Consider the following 19939-nt stretch of genomic DNA (forward strand, 5'->3'; position numbering starts at 1 on the left):
AATACTTGATCATTACTAAGCATAACACCCTTAATGCTGCTTAGAAGCAACTTCCTTATACTTAATATGCACTTAAGAAGTATAAAAGAGTTAATCCTATTTGTATTCGGGCTGTTAAGCAACATTGGCCGGTAGCCATGAAGCAGGACGTCATGCACGATCTTGCGGTCACTGCCATTAACTTGCCATTGCTGCTCCATGACTGCCAGCCATTGTGTATGAAAGTTGCAGATCTGGAGGCACGGGAGTTGGTATAATATTTACATTCGACCTTATAGACAAGGTCACACCCCTCCTCCCCCCCCCCCCCCATTAACACAATAAGCTTTGAAATAACTATGCAAGCTACTAGGTAATATTGGGGATTACTCATGGTCTTTATAACAGCAATGTGGATTGTACTTTTTTGTAAGAATAATCAAAAGGAGGGGGCTCTCTAGATTAATCTTTTAATTGTTGTCATTTAAATGACAATCAACAATTAAAAGATTAATCTACTGTCTCCTGTTTCATTCCAAAGACTGGAAGTTTTTCCGGTTAGCTTACAAATCTAGACAGTAGTTAATTGAAGTTGGGGGACAAATAACCTGAGCTACAACGTGAAGGTATCAATTTCAGCATTACTTGTCACAACATGGACGAGGTTTGGCCGTGACCAATTTGCCACCGGCGCTCACCGCCAGAACTACTCACCACAGGTCGCTTCGCTGCCTTTTGCCCCTTTAAAATGTCCTTGGATCTCCCCAGCCGCAGGGCACCTCGCACAGCCGCCACTCCGTCTGCATTTGGGAGCGCGCCCGTGCGTGCGCACCACCAGGATACTCAGCGCGGCCGCCAGCAGCCACGACACACTTACATTTTCCGCGGGACGATCCGCTAGGGCTTTGCACTCGCGGACACTCCGCATCTCTGGGCTGGTGTGTGCGGAGTCACAGAGTGGTGACGTCACTCTTCTCAGCCCGTCTCTCCGATCCCACTCCTGCCCATCTGCGCTTGTACAGTTAATCCTACGCGTTTCCCGACTATCGGGTCACTTCATCAGGGGTTTTAGTTTGCACATTATTGTTTATCACTATTTGTGGTATAGTATTGGCAAGTCCTAGCGCTTATTGTCTGCCCTTTCTTCCACGTGGAATAAGTTAGAGCAGCAAAATATGTGAAATCTTATAGCATTTTAAGAATAAATATATCAGTTCTGTAGCAGTGATGTACAGAGTACCGGGTAATTATCCAGTACCCGTATTTCAGCTACCTGGAAATTACCCGGACCCGGCAGCAGGGGGCTGGGACCGGCACCGGGTCGGAATCAGCACCGGGTAATTTCAGGGCAGCTGAAAATACTTCAAAACTTACTTGCAGCCGGCGCTGGAAGGCGAGGAAGACCGCGGCGACGTCTGGGAGCAGCTGCAGACATCCTGGTGGCGGTGGCAGCAGGAACAGAGCAAACAGCTGATGCTGGTGGTAGCCGGGGAACCATGTGACCAGAGCAGGAACGTTCCTATTGGACAGCCGGCTCCCCGGTCAAATGGTTCCCCAGCTCCCACCAGCATCAGCTGTGTGCTGCATTCCTGCTGCTCCCGCCGGCTGAACAAGCACTTCGGCTGCTGTAACCACCACCAGGATGTCACCGCGGTCATCCTCACCCTCAGCAGCTGTCATCCTCACGCGGCAGGTAAGTGTATGGTACCCGGCCCAGTAAAACTGCCCATTTTCCCCAGGTACCCAGTAAAATTCAGGACCCGGTCCAACACTATTCTGTAGTATTAGATAATACTTACTGCACTTTTATTATTATTCAACTCTTAATGCCAGTTTTATGTTTTAAAGCTTCTTTTGATTTTTATAGCGGGTTTTAGCCCACCTCCCAAGTAATGCACGATCTTTGCAACACTTTCCTGTTTGTGATAATTTGTTGCCACTATTCCCAGCAATTTGAGCTACAAACTGTAACAATATATGTTACCTTAGTAATATGAGGACACATTGTAGCTGCTGAGTTACACTGACTGAAGCGGCCATTGTGTTAGTCAGACAATCAGTAGTACAGCGTAATAACAGGCGCACCAATAGATTGCCAGGGTAGGTAAGAATGTATAACTGACACCGGCATGCGCTTTACGTGTACAAACATGAGGAAAAGGAGGCGGGCAATGACTCATTTCTGCTTTAACCCTTCTGTTTCCAAAGGAGCCTGCACTCGAGCAGCAATTCCTAACATGGGGTTCGTGAGGTGTCTCCAAAGGGCTCACTCCCCCAAAATATGTGCTAGCAGATCCCAGGCTGTATATACTTTGTTCCTGAGCCCGTGAGAGGATTGCACCCTTAGTAAGGCCACAAAGCTCACCTTAGTGTGGGTGCTATAGTTGTCAATTACAGCAGGAGCTTCCAAAGTCGCTCCCCACAATTATTTGCATCCACTAATGCGTGGCATTGAAAGCTACCAGTCATTGACAGCTATACCACCCCTGCACTTAGGTGCAGTTCGGGGCCTAATTAAGCACAAACACAGGCCACTATACTACTTGGGATCAGTCAAACTGTTTTATTAGCAATAATCTGATAAATAGGCAAGATTAGGTGTTTGCAAGACTAATATTTTCCAGCAGGGCGAGCACAATGCAAAATAGAAAGTCTGGGAAGCGCCACACTGCAGCATGTGCAAACGTACACACCCGTGCACTATCTATTGCATATTGAATATATCCAACACTGATGCTCTCTCAATAGCATTTAAAAGGAAATAAGCCGGTGCGTGTGGTTGTTTAACCCGAGTGCCTGTTTTATAGCGCAGGGGTGCTCAACACTGGTCCGCAAGCCCCGTCCCAAAAGATCAGATGTTCAAGATATCCCAGCTTCAGCTCAGGTGGCTCAGTCTTCAATTGAGAATGTGATTGAGCCACCTGTGCTGAAGCAGGGTTATCCTGACCTGTTGGGGGGGGGGGGGGGCATGAGGACTGCAGTTGAGCACCCCTGTTCTAGCAGATGATCGAGCAGACAACTCTAAAGTGTTACTAATGGGAGTTACCGTTTTACGGGTCTACATGTGGGTGGCTGATGGCGACGTTACCCAGATAAGTTAGTCTGTAAACACGAGCCGGGACTTGGGAGGGGTTTAATTTCCTCTGGCTGCTTCCCTTTGTCTGAGGTCAGTTTGCATAGCCAGAGCCCCCTCTGCTGGCTCTCTGACATGGACAGGCTGGTCCGAGGGTAAACAAAACATGTTATTGATAAACCACCAATTAGGAGGTCCCTAAAAATGTAGCTAAAGAAAAAATTATTGAAAGACAAATCTTTGCTATTAACATGGTTACATTTGCTTATGGCAGTTTATTATACTTTATTTACAAAAGGATGTTATCTGGATGGTTACTTGGATTGCACCTTTAAGGGTAAAGAAGACAAATGTAAAAAAAAAAAAAAAAAATAAAGATGTGTGTCTGGTCACATACATTAAACCAAATGTGGCCTTCAGATATTTTAGCGAAAATAAGCAGAGGGTCCAGGCACTTCTGTATCAGTGAACGCTTATTTATTTGTTATAGGATCGGTCAGTCATCCCCAGGGATTTTCCTGCCCAAATTCCCCAGTCAGACTGCAGAGAAGCATTTTCACTGTAGAGCAAGGTACCGATTTAAGTGTGAATTCTCATGCTGGCCGTGCACGAGCAACACCTGGCAAAGCCCCAGCACCTTTATACTGGGAAGTTATTGGGGTTTCCCCAAATCCAAGCTGCCCCATATATGTAATACTCTTATTCATCATATAATTAAGCACGCCTCGGTACATGGCCAGCTTTTCTTGGGCCTGTACAAGAAGGCATAGGAGCTATAACAGGAGCAGAGAGGAGCGCTCTATTTAGCAGATACCAAATGAGTAATATCACAGCATTTCTACATTCTCCTTCACTTTACTCCCATAAACAAGGTGCACAAATTAGCAGACATTTAGGGGGAGCAATGTATATACTGAAGTCTCCCGGCTACAAATCCAGTGCTGGGAGACTAGCGGAAATTGAGTGCCACGGGTCTTCCGGACCCCAACCACGTGATCCTTTGGTGTAGCGATCCCGTGGTGGCAGGCAGACCCCTCCCCCCCCCCCCCCCAGGATGTGGTGGATACGCCGCTTCTGTTCATGTTCTGGAACAGCGAACCTGACCTCCCCTAGAAAACAAGCATTTCCAGCTTACGTTATAAGGCGCCCCTCCCCCCCCCCCCCCCCCGCCGCCGCACTGCGGGGCTCTTATAACCTTCAGGGTATGTCTTGGACCACACCTGGCGTTAATAAGTCAGGTGCAATTCTTTACCCTTAAGTTGTAGAGCTGGGAGACTTTAGTAACCAACACTCTGAGTTAACCATTTCATTGCTGGAAAGGCCTGCAATGCATTCCGTATACATACTGTTGCACAAACATCTAAGACACATGCAGATTGCTATACATAGATTGAGCCATAGTTCAGATTTAACAGCCTTTATGGCTAGTGTAATTTCCTGCAAGGCCATAGGCAAATCAGTAATGTTAAATATTGCCACACTTAATGCAGTTGGGGCTAGTGAATTTTGATTGAGGCCAAGAACCTAGAAGCTGCCCACAGTGCCAATCATGCTGGGAAGCTGCCCACAGTGCCAATCATCCTGGGAAGCTGCCCAAAGTGCCAATTAACCACCTTCCTGTTGAGTGATGGGAGTGCTCCCTTCCCCCCCAAAAAAGACCAGATGCTGCGCTCAAACGCACGAGAACCCAATAGGGGGCGGGATCTATTAACTTAAAGTGTGAATAAACGTTTGTTTTGACGCATTGGTCCATTTCCCACTTGCGTTCGTGTCAACATTTGCCGCAAATTGTTAAACAAAAGTGTACGACACTTTAGACTCAGTGGATTATTTTCCTGCAAATTCAATATAGAAGGTTGATACATAGTAATGCAGAATTAGATACATCCCATTATACTCCGTGTCATAACGCCTCATACTGACCCTTCCCTACCACCCACTGACACCGCCCAAACCTTGGAGCAAAGACCGCGATACATGAATGCAACGTTAGGCAGTTTTGCCCCAAATTTGTCTTGATACATCACCCCAACTATTTTTAAACAAGGTGTGACCTTTTCAGGAATATATCTTTAACATGATGTATATGTTCTAGCTTAAATATATTTGTTATTATAGAGAGAGAAGTGTCCCTTATAAAATAGAATTCTTTAAAAATGGATGATTTTTGAAAAGAAAAATAAATACAATCAGATCATACAAAGAGTGCTAACATTTTTCAGAGCCTTGAACTGTGGGTCTCTATCAGAACGGCATATGACTTCCATGCGGCAAAAATATACGTTTCCGGTGCAGACCATCTCAAGCAGATAAAAGACGTAGGCCCGTCATTTTTCAAGTTGGCCAAAAGACCAATTGAAGTCATGCAACGCGGTGTCAAATGACGTCATTTGACACCGGCAAACAAGGTGTGGGGGAGGGGCCGAGAGAAGAGGGAGCAGGCAGGGGGGGCGCAGCTCAAAGTTCGCCCTGCCCTGGTCTAAACAGCCAGTCAGTGAAAGTGAGGATCAAGATGAAAGCTTTAAAACCAGACATTAGGGGATGGCAGTAAAAAAGTATTTAATCTAAAACTTCTAATAAAATGACACCGATAGTAAAGCAATATATACGTTAATGATGAAAATCCTTCAAATCGCGTGATAAATTTCTTTAAAAAAAAAATACATTTTTGTTTAATTGCAGATCTTATTTAATAAAATAAAAAATAAAGGCAAAACCGGTTTACTTTGTTTTTTTTTTTTAATAATTCACTATAGTTTTGTAATAGTGAATACACGTTTAGGAAGGCTCTTCAATCATCTTCAGGTTTAACAAGGGACAAACCTCACATGCAGCCTTATTCGGGTTATTCACTTCAATGTGCCAGTTAATCCTGCCGAATATCAGCAATTCATCTGCATGGCTATTATCAGATAGTGCATAAGCTTCCTAAACTTAGAAGATTGTGGGTTTTGCCGCCTCACACGGCAGCGACGTAGTTAAACTTTGGTGGCATTTTTGTCTGCTCATTCCAGACTAGAAGACCTGATGAGGCTGTGTCCCGACATGAAACGTGGCTCTGCTGTGTGGTATGTTCCTTTCTTAAATAAAAAGGTGACCTTTTGCATCACTAGCTGTGTGTGCTGTTTGATACAAATCCGGATACTCTGCTACGAATTGTGAGTGATACACCTGCCTGGGATCGAGCGCCCTCGCTTCTCTGCTGTCTTATATACTTGGAAGTGTGACCACACTTACAGGGACATGCACCTCTCCTATTGAAGGCTGTTTTGACTCCCTAAAATACCCAAAAATGTGCACGTCCCATGAAACGCTCGGCTGTGACTTTGCCATGCAACAAGAGGACTGTCTTTGGTTACGTTCCCTTTCATACGTTTCTGACATCGTTGAATGTGTTCTAATAATTATTGAGCACAGTGATACAGCAAATATAAAAATATGTTATATAGAGTATTAGGAGACAGGACAATGCATGTGCATGTGGTTAGTAAAAAGCAAACAAGAAGAATGGTGAAGATTGAGTTCCCTGTGACCTTGGGCAAGTCACTATCTCCCTGTGCCTCAGGCACCCAAAACACGTAGATTGTAAGCTCACCTGGCAGGGCCTGTGTCTGTAACATTCCTATGTGCAATGCTGCGTGCTGTGCACTACATACACTAACTGAAGCGTTTTCTGTCCAACTGGGAGAAAAGCGCTATATGAAATAAAGTTATTATTCCATTCTATAACCGATACAATATAATCTCCGTATGACCATACCCAATACTCTTACTCCGTGGGCAGTGTCTCCCTAAACTATAGGAAAATAACATTCAAGCAGCGGATATAGACACTGTATTGTGAAGGTATCAGATACTTTTTTTACGTGTTCATTTTTTACCCTTTCGAAAAATCTGTCACATGTGTTGCCGATATCTGAGAATCGCCATTATGGCGACAGCCGTTACAGCTATTAGTGTAGGCACCAAAAACATAGCCAGCGATGGTCCTTCTGTGTCTGTTTCATTTCTGTTACCCAAGGGACCGTTTAGTTGGTTCTGAAACTGAAAGGGGAGAAAGACCTCAGTGAACACAAATACATGAACAATACAAGTGAACACAATTTAGCTATGAAACTATACAGATTCAGATTCCGGAGAAACCAGGGGGGAGAAATCATCTCAAAGCAATACCTGTCTGCACATCAACAGCGTGGAAATCTGGGATCTGGACGCAGGGCTGGTAGCAACATGATATAATTACAGAGAAACAGGTACCAGAACAAGAGGCCGTGCTCTGCAGCTGGAGGGTGCCAGAACGAGAGGCCATGCTCTGCAGCTGGAGGGTGCCAGAACGAGAGGCCATGCTCTGCAGCTGGAGGGTGCCAGGCTGAGTTGAAATGTGAGGAAGGACTTCCTCATTGAAAAAGTGTTGGCTGTGTGGGAAAGTCTCCTAACAGCGGCGGTAAGATAATACAGTGAGGGAATTCTGCTTAGGATGGACCCAAGAATATCCCAAATATAAAGGCAGGTCAGGTATCGAATGGAGTCTGATGTGTCACTGTGGGTAGGAAAATGAAAAGACCATGTGGTTTTATTTGCCATCCATTTTTATAATGGTGTCGTTATGTCTGGCCAAGTAGTTATTTGTCGTCATTTTATAGGTTTCTGTAATGATCCGGTCGTGTTTTTTTATTCCCAGTACCTTCGCAGCTTTGTCCTTTATTCAGAACTTACTCCATTATACCAGCCTTGACCCTTCCAACACTCAAGATCTGGAGTTAAATGGCTGGTATACAAAAGGCTCATGAGTGGGACAGCACCCAGCTCTGTTGTTTGGGGTAACCAAACTGAAATACATTGAACAAGCACAAGGGAGCCATTTATTGGAAGAGTAAGGCTGCGTCCACGGTGCCGCCGAGTGCGCTCACTGCAATTGAAATCAAATGGTAGTCACGCGGCACGCGCACACTCGTGAGCGTGCACATATGCTCTCCCAAGCTTGGCACTTCGGCAGACAAACAAAATTGACTTTGAAGCGTGCTCAGCAGCAGTCAATGCTCACAGAACACAGCCACGCACAGCCACGCTTGCAAAATTATGCAGGACACCCTGCGCTCATGCTTGAAGAGTTGGTGACGTCACCGTCCTCGCATGAGTGCTCTCAGCGGCAGCGTGGACGCAGCCTAACACCTTAGCGCTTGTATTTGCCTCACAGAACATACTAAAAAAACAACGATCAGAAGATTGAGTCACGCAGTCGATATCAGCTATTAACTACCAGGGTTAGTTTAGTATTTTGGAACGGGTCCCAAGGACACACTTGAAATGCTGGTTTATACATGACATACTAGCAGCCTACTGGTTGTTGTATGTGGTCTTCAAAATGGATTTAAACTTAGTCGCAGGACATCAATTATGAATGTGCTGTTTATTCTTATGAAGCTAGCCATTTTTGATGGCTTTTAGACAAATCAGTGTAGAGGAGAAATTTTGTGATAAAGGATTAGGCTCTTTGGAAAGAAGGGGTATGTCCAATCTCTGAAGGCGGCCACGGAATGGAACGATGGCCTTCCATGCCCCCTTAAGACGTAAGGTTTATCTCTTCAAAAGAAAATGCCACTGACCTTGTGATTAACTTTCAACACCACGTCTTCACCAGCGTTCCTGAAGAGGTCCACAGCCTCAATGTGTAAGAAATTGTCTAACATGGTACCATTCACCTGAGAAGAATACAAATAAAATTGGCTGGCGCAAAAAGGCTGTCCAACTAATGAGCCCACAAAAGGAATTGCTTCAAACCCCCAAAAAAAACTCCTTTAAAAACAAACTGCTTGGCTCTGTAATTGACCAAACTAGCTTTACGACCCTTTAAAAACTACCTGAAAGCCCAACCAGTTTTCTTAACCATTCCTGAATTGCTTGTAGGGGCTGAAAATGAATTAATGGTCCCTCCATCCCCCAAACTAGTCAATTATGTCCAACCTTTGAAACATCAACCCAAAATCGGCCAACATTTCTAACCAAACTAGTTGGATTATTCTTGGTATGCTTTCCAAACTAATCATTCTATAAACTGGTCACGATTCATACCCATCTGTACATATACATTTCATTATCCTTTAAGCAGCCGCACATCCCTGTCATGGCAACGGGCCATTACAGAAGTTTGGGTATCTTTGGAAGACTCCTTACCGGGGGCATAACTAAAATTACCAATGCAGTGTAAGTTAGAATTATTGTTGAATGAAAATGACTCAAGCCTGGAGAATTTTATTTTGTAGAGAGATGAACAACTTATGGTTTGTTAATTCATCTTGTTTAAAAAAAAAAAAAAAAAGGAAGAAGGAAGAGATTTGCAAGTCTATCCTGGCTATACGAATTTGTAATATAACTGACAAAGCAGAGTGGGCTGACAGGGTAATAGCCATGTAATTGGAATCAGTGTGTGACTGTAGAGCTAGCTGGTATCACAAAACTGGGATGAAGCCCAGCTAGCTACCCCTATATCCATGCAACGCTTATCTCAACCAAATGTATTTAATATCTGGGGGAGAACAGGGAATGTATAATGCACTATATGAGAATGTATTCCAAAGCACTTTATTCCCTGCTAATTCAATTCCCAAGTCTAGTTGAGCAAGCAATATGTGGTAAAGTGTTTTGTGATCTATGTGTAAGCACTGTGATGTGACTTGGGAGTCAGCCCTGTAAAGTGTTAATTGGATTATGTGACTGTATGCACTCATTTCGAAGATACCAGACTTGTAATGTGATTTGCATGCGAGCTGCATTTCTTGCAGGGGACTCTGATTTAATCAGCTGAGGTTCCGGCAGATAAATGTGTATTGAGACAATGGTTGGGAGCGTAGAGGTGTTACAGATATTTGGTGAGTGACAAAGAGTGAACAATCAGGGATGGGTTCTTAGCACGTCCTCTGGCTGTTGTGGCACCAACCTAATCCATGCTCTGATTGTCCAGCAGCCCTCTCCCATGCAACGGATAGCCACAGAGGGCTATATAAGGGGTTCTGCTGATCAGAGAATCAGACCTACCTTCAGAGAGCATCTGAGAGCAAGAGAGGTTAACAGAGACTGAAAGACACTCTACGAAGGAGTGTGGAGATTCCCTCAGAGGACCATCTGAGAGACTCGCTGGGAAGGAGTTTGGATCTTGACAGTGACCAGCTGGAGATACATGTCAGTGGGGCTGTTGTGTGTGATCAGCACTCTGATATCCTGGACAACAAGACAGGGCAAGCCTTCTTGAAGTAGGCCCCGACTCCCCAGGTGGTATTGTATCTGGTTTTGTACATCTTTGTTTTGTCCCCTGGCGTGCCACAATAAACCTAATTTTATTCAACAACTTTGTCCTGTCTGGCGCTAGTGATTCCGGTGGTTTCAGTGTAAAAGTACTGGCATTATCATTAAGATTGAGCATCAACTCCCTTTGTATTACAGTGATTCATATTTTCCACTAATCTTAAGAAATGCATGCCTGGTCCCTTTGGCAGTGAAATTGTTAAAGGTTTAAAGTGCACAGGGACAGCTGCAGTGCACCGAGATTTGTATCAATACAAATCGCAGTTTGCGTCCCTTTGCTACAGACCTATCACTCCACTTCCTGCTGCCAAAAAGTTGAAATGATTATTCTGCTCCTTTTCACACCCTATTTTGCAAAAGGGTGTAGCCAGCCTTTTAAGAATACACTAACGCAGCGGTGCGCAAACTGGGGGGCGGGAGTTTTGTCTGGGGGGGCGCGGACCGTTGCAGAGGCCCCACGCATTTAATACTGGGGGATCGCGCAAGGCCTCTGCAACAAGGAACCTTACCTTGTTTCAGACGCGTCTCCATGGCAACACGGCAGGTGACGTCACGCGACCCCAGAGCGTCATTTGACGCATGTGGAAGGTAGGAGAGGGGGCGCAAGACCGGGGGAGGCCTGGCAGGGGGGGGGGGGCGCAGCTTAAAAAGCTCCCCTGCACTAAAGCAGTGCAACCCCTGCTAGAAAATATTTATTCTGTGGACCCTCAATGAATAAATCTTGTTGCCTGCTCATCAGTTTGCTAACAAAAAACAGTTTGACCAATCCCAGTCAGTATAGTGTCCTGAGCTAGTGTGGGGAACACATGGTTAATAAAGCTCCACACTGCGTGTAGACAACATGGGGGTATTGTGGTCAATTACTGTGGGAGCTTCTAAGGTCACGCCCCACAATGCCTTGCTGCAGTGGATGCAAAGCATTGTGGGGCGAAACTATGGACACTCCTGCTGTAATTGACACCTATGCCACCCGTCCTATGGTGAAGCTTGGGGCCTTACCAAGTGCATAGTCCCTGCACAGGTTTAAGAACCCCTTATATACTGCTTGGAATCCTCCATTACATATTTTTGGGTGCAAACCCCTTGCAAACACCTCATGAGCACCCAAACCCCATTGGGAATCGCTGCACTAAAGGAATAATGCATTTGCATATGGTTAGTTTTTTAGCTAAGCAATCACAACATAAAAATAACCCCTTTGATGCTGGAGACGTCTCACCTCTAAAATCCGATCCCCTTCCTGCAGCCGACCGTCTATGGCTGCGCCTCCGTTTTCTTTGATGCTACTGACGTATATGCCACTGTCACTGGCGACATACTGCTGGTCTCTGCCGCCAACTATGTTGAACCCCAGGCCTACGTGGGAAAGGGGAGGGAAAACGTCATTAACAGTAATATGTGAGACAGCAAACTGTAGGCCTCCGCCTTGCTGAGAATGAACTTAATACAGAATGCAACAAGCATGTCACTGAGAAAGTATAACCCAGAGAGGCAGAATATTTGTACACACACACGGCTACAAATGTAAGAACGGAAACAGACGCACACCAATCTCCACCTTCAGGGCAGCAGGAAGCCACTACTTTGCACTATACCGAATGTAGGGTTCAGAAACCCCAAGTCACGCTCAGCAGGTAGTGGATGTCAGGGCCGTGATTTACACCGTCATGAGGATGACTGCATTGTGTCTTTTTAAACAAAACAAAAAAAAAACACCAGCACACGCGCGATCAGTGAGGTTACCCGATCCCCCAACTTTAACATCGCCTGCGGACTCCAAACTTGGGAAGCAAAAAAAAAAAAGTTACATTCGTCGTCATGTTAAGAAGTAAATTATAATTGCCAACATTGGCAGAACACGCGCTCCACACTTAGGGCAAATTTATTTATAACATGTGTTACCAGGAAGTAATACAGTGAGAGTTAGCTCCCGTTCTCACGCATGTCCTGGGCACAGAGTTATGAGAACAAATAATACATGGTATGATAATTATCCTTTATCAAGGATGTTATTATTTAAGATAGGAAATATAACAGTAACGATATTATGTTCTTGCCATAGCACAGAATATGTTGGCATGCTACAACTAATAACAATAATTTAGCCAACTTTGTTGTTCATTGCGAAGAGTTTTTTGATTGGTTGGCTGCATATGTGTACCCATAACCCCTTGTAATGCCTTTGGGAAGCTCTTTGCATACAGCAGGCTTTAGGGTTATTTATTGCATGAGATACAGGTGTGTTTGCAATGTTATCCCATTGTAAGCCATAAAGATCAGCAGGGCATAGATTATACCATCTCAAAAATAATAATAAAAAAAATAAATAAGGATAATTATATATAGCCGGGCAACCAGCACCGTGTTAAAACTTTTTTTAAAAATGTAAAAAAAAAAATTTGTGTCTTGTGTCTGCAGAAGGAATTCTGGAGACTTTTCAACGTATTTATACCTTTCTTTGCTATAAGGCATTGGTGTGCAGTCTATTTCTTTATTAGGTTTGTGAAAGGGAATATGGTTTCCTCACGTGGAGTTTCAAACATTCTTTTATGGATTGTTTATCTCTATTTGGTCACCGTATTTATGGATTTTAACTATGCCCTGTTTGCCACATTGGCTAATAAGGGATTGATAGGGTTATAATATTAGAGTACACCTGCCTTTGGTCCAAATGCAATAAAGGATGCGGAGCTTCAGCACGCCGTACGTAACACCCATTCATTGGAATGGTACTCAAGACGCACTAAAACTTTGCATCCTTAGTCCTGTATACTCAGGGACGTATTGTGTCAATAGGAAGCAAAGACTGAACATAAGAAATAGTTTCATTGCTCGGCATATGATGCACTTTTCTTTGCCAGCATTTACCACGGTAAGGATGGTCGGTGAGCTCGCATATTACAAATCTCCACACTGCGAGCTTTGAAATAGTTTGTACTCTGGACCAAAGTTTGGCAAGTGTAGTATTTGCCCCTTACACAGAAACAATTGGCTGCTTAACGAGTAACCCGTTTACAGCTATTTCGCTGCAGCCGGCAAACCAGCACAGTAAAGTTCTGGGTGGGTACAAAGGAAGTGAGCCCAGCATGTACAGTACAGTCAAAACAACAGCAGTGTGATCCGATCCAATGAACAGGAGGGCGGCACTGGGAATGGCTTTGGTATGCGGAAATCCAGTCTGACTCCTAGTCCCCGGGCAAAACACCTCCGATCCCTGTTCAATTTGCTACAGAATGGATTCTCCATATCTGGGAAGGCTCGGAGCGCGACTTAAATATAGTGATGAGAGCTTCCCTGACACGGAGAAGCAGCGCCACATTATATTTAATAAAACATTTATCTTCTGTGCTTCAGTCACCAATATTGTGGTTTTCATGATAGGAACACTGCAAGATAATAATAATAAAAATAATAATAATAATAACAATAACAACAACAACCTGTTCTTGTATAACGCTGCTAGTTTTACGTAGCACTTTACAGAGACATTTTGCAGACACAGGTCCCTGCCCCGTGGAGCTTACAATCTATGTTTTTTTTTTTTGGTGCTTGGGCACAGGGAGATAAAGTGACTTGCCGAAGGTCACAAGGAGCCGACACCGGGAATTGAACCAGGTTCCCCTGCTTCAAACTCAGTGCCAGCCAGTGTCTTTACTCACTGAGCCACTCCTTCTAGTGAGTTATTACAACTCGTCTAAACATGTTACCTATAGATTCACATACCCAAAGCAGCACGTTTACGGTAAGCCATTATCTTATCAGATGCATTTATTTTCTGCAGGACAGACAACGCAGCTTTCTTGTGTCCTGCAGACATCATTAAAGGTCTATTCAGCAGAACAGTCTCTATATAAAAAAAAAAAAAATCAATGAAACCCAGATGAGCACTTTCATGCCATCATTCCCTAATTGAGCCTTCACCAGGCCTGGAGATCACGTTTCTTGTATTATATTACGCTGCAGGTAGCAGCACGAGTCATCATTATACAACAAATTCACATGTTAAAAAAAGTACACACACACACACAAATTATGGTTATATCTTTAATAAAAGTATGAAAATAATTAAAATCCAGAATGTAACCTTACCATTATTTTTTCGACTGAGCCATCTGTGCTGAAGCAGGGATATCCTTAAAACCTGACCTGTTGGTGGCCCTTGAGGACTGGAGGTGACCACTCTTATGGCATCATATAAATTCATGTTACTGCACGTACAGATGTCGGTGCGCCTGCTTACAACGCGACATATTGCGTCATAACGCAGAATATCTACACTAATGGAATGACAGGATGTAGCCAGCTTTAGTTCACCTACTTAGAACACAGAATATTGCGCTTTAATGTAGGAGAGTCGTTTACATATAATACAATGGCAGTCATAACGCAGAATATTCCCCCATAACTCACTAGCAGGTGCAATAACCGTCACTACATCTGTATATTATTAAAAGAAACCTTAAAGCTGAAGACCAAGCAATATCCTATGGGTGTTTTTTTAATAAATACTACGACAAAATACTTGTAGCTTTTTTTTTTTAACAACTCAATGGTATTTTTATGTATTATAACAAACAAGCATTTTTTGTTCCTATAGCAACCATTTACAAAGTCACATCCCCTGCCTATTCTGAAACAGGCTCTGGCACACCCCTTTTTGAGCCCTGCCCTCTCTCTAGCAGTGCACCAATTGTATCTAGTGACTGCCTGGTCACATGATCTTCCCCACAGAACTTTGCATCTTGGGCACTCTTCTGCTGCACTGACAGCCATTTAGTGAACCCATGAGCCAAATCTCCGCCGATCCATCAGCAACTTAGCTAAATTACGTATTGTGTGGATTGTGCTGATGCACATATTAAAGGGAATAAAACCCGGCAGTTTGGACGCTGCTTTAAAGGAGCAATCTATGCGGTTTTTTTATATTTATTATTAAACATAGGATTGAAGCAGGGTGTCTCCAGAGCTGAACCCCATTCATTTTGGCTCCAAGGACCCCCTGCTTACGTGAACCCCAACAGGCAAGCAGAGCTACTACAGGCACTCCTGCGGGAGGCAGGTATCTCGGGAAACAGGGGGTTCCCAAAGTGAAATTAATGGGGTTCAGGTCCAGGGTGCGCAAACTTTTTTGTCTGCACACCCCCCTTACCTTGTCACTGGCATTTCTGACGTCACGTGACATTGCGTTGCCATGGCGACGTGTCGCCAGAAACCGCCGCAGATTAGGCAAGGGGAACTTAAATGCTTTGGGGAAGTGAGTGGGGCCTCTGTAAGTGCCACGGCCCTGCCCCTCCCAGAAAATCTCGTGCCCCCCAGTTTGCTCACCCCGAATAGAGGGTTTATAAAAGGCTTTTCTGAAACTGCCACCCTTATTCAAAGGACTGCTTTTGCAGAAACACTTGCAAATCACCTAAAATTAGGAGAGAAATCCCGTTTAGTGGAGCAGCTCTGCAAATACAGACACTGACTGCAACAATGTTTGAATAAGAGGAACCAGGTTTAATTCATTTTATCTCCCTGTGCCTCCGATTGTGAACTCACCTGGGCAGGGGCTGGGTCTGTAACAATTCATCCAACTCTGCAGCCCTGGCACATACGGACTTAAGATGCAACGGTTGTGCGCGCGCTATTTCGAAAGAGGGAGTAGCCTTTAAATGTGGACACAGTCAGGCAACAGAAAATCCAACAACCAATTTTTCAGTGAGAGCAATCTAAGAAACGTACCCGGCCTCTCTGTCACCATCGGGGTTAAACTAGCCAGACGCGGATTTCACCGCAGGGCAAATTACATTTATCTGGGCAAATCTAGAAAGGGTGCGATCATACCGATCCATTTCAAAGATATTAACAGTTACGTAGCTGAGGTTTATATATATATATATATATATATATATATATATATATATATATATATATATATATATATATATATATATATATATATATATATATATATATATTAAAAAAAAAAAACACAGACGTCCATCAAGTTCAACCTATGCTAAATTTAGACAACAGCTACTTTATCCTATATCTATACTTACTTATTGTTCCAGAGGAAAGCAAACAAAAACCCCAGTGTCATCATCCAATGATATCGCATAAGGGGAAAAATAAATTCCTTCCTGGCTCCAACAATTGGCAATCGGATTAATCCCTGGATCAACATCCTTCCCATGTTTACTTATTTGGTATATCCCTGTATACCTTTCCTTTCTAAAAAGATGTCCAACCTTATTTTGATGATATCTATTGTATCTGCCATCACAGTCTCCATGGGTAATGATTTCCACATTTTAACTGCCCTTACTGTAAATCACCGTTTGCTTTGTTGCTGGCGAATCCCCTGGCTTATACCATGATCTGAACGGTGAGGTTTGGCTCCCCGTGGAAATTGAGATGTCCAATATCTTGATTGGCCCATACACACGCATTACATGTTCACAGCATAGCTACCCATCTATCTGAACAAGCTCTTCACCCTTTACCATATGAAGCACTTATCTGACATCCAGAAGACTGTTCATGGTCCCATGGTTGAGCAAAGTATCCGGCCGCTGCTGCTCCTCTTACAGTGCACCCCAAAACTGGAACAACCTACCGGAGACTCTCACAGCGGCCACCAGTCTAAGTTCTTTTAAAACTAAAGCGGTCTCACATTTTAATCTGGTCTGTAACTGTTACATACGCCTATACAGTCCTCGGTTATCCAACAGAATCCGTTCTGGACGTAGCGTTGGATAGTGAAACCATTGTAACGCGAGTCCCATGTTAATCAGTGGCGGTGAGCGTTGGATAACGCATTCCGGTGTCGAAAAACGGCCCATAGGGTTGCATTGTAAAGCGTTGGATATGCCATTCGTTGTAAAGTGAAAACGTTGGATAACGAGGACTACCTGTAATATATATTATCTCTAACTGTGCATGCAATGTCTTGTATATAATGATTACCCTGTTCACTTTTGCAACTATGTATTTGTAACCATGTATTATTTGTCATCATAACTCTGTGCCCAGGACATACTTGAAAACGAGAGGTAACTCAATGTATTACTTCCTGGTAACACATTTTATAAATAAATATTTCCTGAGCATTTGTAAATCTCAGCTCAAAAACAACATGCCCATTGGATATACAAATAGGTGTGTGAATTGTATTTAAATCGTATGCAAATCTATACAGTCCTCGCAGCAGTCACACACCGCCCAGACCCCCCACACGCTAGTTTTCTGGTCTGAAAGATCATTACTGGCATTTCCAGGCCAGCAGGGGTTGAACTCCAGAGCATTGCCTTGTACCTGGAATCAGTGCCTTGTTTATCAACGTTAGGCCCAGGGCATGGTTACTGCTTGCTTGCTCTCGCTTGTGGCTGCTTGCCACTGAGCCCCTACAAACGCAATTAAAGCGGCTTTAGTAGGGGCTCGCGCATGCTTTCCCTTGCTTGCTGCGGCGCGCTTGAACAGAGCCGACAGTGAAATTTTAAACTCACGCGCTGACTCCGCTCATGTGACGCCTCAGCAACCAATGGAAGGAGAGCAGCGAAATGTGAATGTGGTACTTATTGTCTGGCGCCAGCGGAGTGAGTGAGTGAGTGTGTGAGTGAGTGTGTGTGTGTGTTGATGTGCGTGTGCGTTGATGTGTGGTGCTGTCAGCCTGCGGGAGATGGAGGGGGCTTGCACTGCCAGGGGGGGGGAAAGAGCGGGTGATGTGCCTCCATCTGCCCAATTCCTGTAGCTGTCAGCCTGCGGGAGATGGAGGGGGCTTGCGCTACCGGGGGGGGGGGGGGGGGGGCGGATGATGTGCCTCCATCTGCCCGATTCCTGTGGCTGTCCGCCTGCGGGAGATGGAGGGGGCTTGCGCTGCCGGGGGGGGGGGGGGGGGCAGGTGATGTGCCCCCTTCTGCCCCATGTGTCTGTGTGTGCATGTATGTGTATGCGTGTGCATGCATGCATGCGTGTGTATGCGCATGTGTGCGTGTGTGTATGCGTGCATGTGTACCAGTGTGTATGTGTCTGTGTGGTGTGTGATGTGTGTGCGCTAATATATTTATCAAAGTTGCACAATGTTAATAAATAATTTATTCTCACATGTCTTTTTTTTAATTTTTAAAATATTATATAATACACACACACACACAGGTTCCCCAGTGACACACAAACACACAGACCACTTCAAAGTGACACACACACCCGCCTCCCAAGCGCTTGCTGTCTCCTCTGCAAGGACAGCAAAAAGCTCCTGGTAGAGCGAGCGGCAGCACCTAAGCGCTTACTATGTCCAAGGCCTTACAAGGGCAGATGTTTTGCAAGCGTTTTACTGTCCGAGGGGCCGGCACATTGCACTGTACATCACACAGATTAACCTTTGTTCTTTGCCAAGGAAGATGCAGCCGCTTATGCATGGCACACCCCGCTGCACTGTGTGTAGTGCTTGCAGCTTCATAGTACCAAAGTAATGAGCACCCCATCAAGTTTAAATCACGCATCGGAAGAACTTTTTTTTTGTAATCATAAATTCCTTTTATTAATGCATTTAAACAAATGCAGACACCCTTTCAGCTGCCATTGCATAACATTTGGATACTCCTTTCTAAAATTCAGTTCAAAGAGCTTTGGCGCAGGATTAGATGAAATCAGGCAGAGTCCCACTACTTTTTCTAATAGCCACCACCATTATGTGAATTTATGATATAGCGTTGTCATCTATAAAGGGGGTCTCTTTATTGTAGGAGACCATACTAAGGTTTATAACAGCATGAAGGATCACCACACGTTTAACTCCAAGTGTGATGGTCCTACAGAGTAGGGAACACACCCGGTTTTCTATTTGCAAAACAGGATTTGCAAGTTTTTCTCTGTTTTCAGTACATAGAGGTGGGGGGGGGGGTGTCATTAGGGATAACAGGACAACTAGTTTAAGACACTCGAACCACAGCTCAGCACACACCACACACACCACACACACCACACACACCACACACACCACACACACCACACACACCACACACACCACACACACCACACACACCTCTCCAGTTAATAGGACGGCTAAGGCCTGGAGGTCCCCGCCTGCAGACCCATGACCGGGCTGTCCATGCAAAGCCCTTCCCACCCCAGGGACCCCCTGCCCTGATCTCCCTGTACCTGAGGGCCCTCTTTTCAGCCGGATCACCTCCTCTGCCACCCGGGTCCTTGTGCTCATCTCGGCTCCTTCCTCCCCCTGCAGGTCTCAGGGCTGAAGGTGAAACGCAGCCCCAGCACTTCCACTTCCAGCAGCCCCACGTGGGGGAGAGCTCCGCTGCGCGCCAAGCATCATGGGAGTTGTAGTCCTCTGTCTCCTCCTTGGTGACGTCATGCACCCAGGCACGTATATGAGGCCTGTTTGGACATCACCTGTTTTTCATCCCACTTTTATGGGTCATTATGTTACATAATGCTTTAAATAAAAAAACAAGACCGCACCCTTAGGGAAATCATTTTACTGAAGCGGAATTATCCTTGGGCCTAAAGAATTATTAGGTGAAGGATGACACAGAAATAAGTTAGATTTTGGGGATAATGATGATAATAATAATAATGATAATA

The 19939-nt window shown here is 44.6% G+C and overlaps 1 protein-coding gene across 1 annotated transcript; it reads right to left on the minus strand.

Moving 5' to 3' along the window:
- Positions 1–5752: 5752 nt before the first annotated feature.
- SYNJ2BP (synaptojanin 2 binding protein) lies at positions 5753–19656 on the minus strand. The gene is made up of 4 exons (XM_075614199.1): positions 19499–19656; positions 11574–11710; positions 8659–8754; positions 5753–7096 (listed from the first exon to the last, which is right to left on the minus strand). Exons 1-4 carry the CDS (start codon positions 19554–19556, stop codon positions 6950–6952), a joined length of 438 nt encoding a protein of 145 aa, XP_075470314.1. The 5' UTR covers positions 19557–19656; the 3' UTR covers positions 5753–6949.
- Positions 19657–19939: the final 283 nt, after the last annotated feature.

This window comes from Ascaphus truei, chromosome 9 (assembly GCF_040206685.1).
Source record: "Ascaphus truei isolate aAscTru1 chromosome 9, aAscTru1.hap1, whole genome shotgun sequence".
In the NCBI taxonomy this organism is placed as follows: Eukaryota; Metazoa; Chordata; class Amphibia; order Anura; family Ascaphidae; genus Ascaphus; species Ascaphus truei.

Bases quoted from the DNA above. Each gene is read 5' to 3' on its own strand.
- SYNJ2BP (XM_075614199.1), bottom strand. From the start codon at position 19,556: ATGAGCACAAGGACCCGGGTGGCAGAGGAGGTGATCCGGCTGAAAAGA. The intron at 11,711-19,498 runs GTACAGGGAGAT...TTTCCCACGTAG, and splicing joins GCTGAAAAGAGGGCCCTCAG to GCCTGGGGTTCAACATAGTT. The intron at 7,097-8,658 runs GTCAGTGGCATT...CTCCCCTTTCAG, and splicing joins TGTTGAAAGTTAATCACAAG to TTTCAGAACCAACTAAACGG.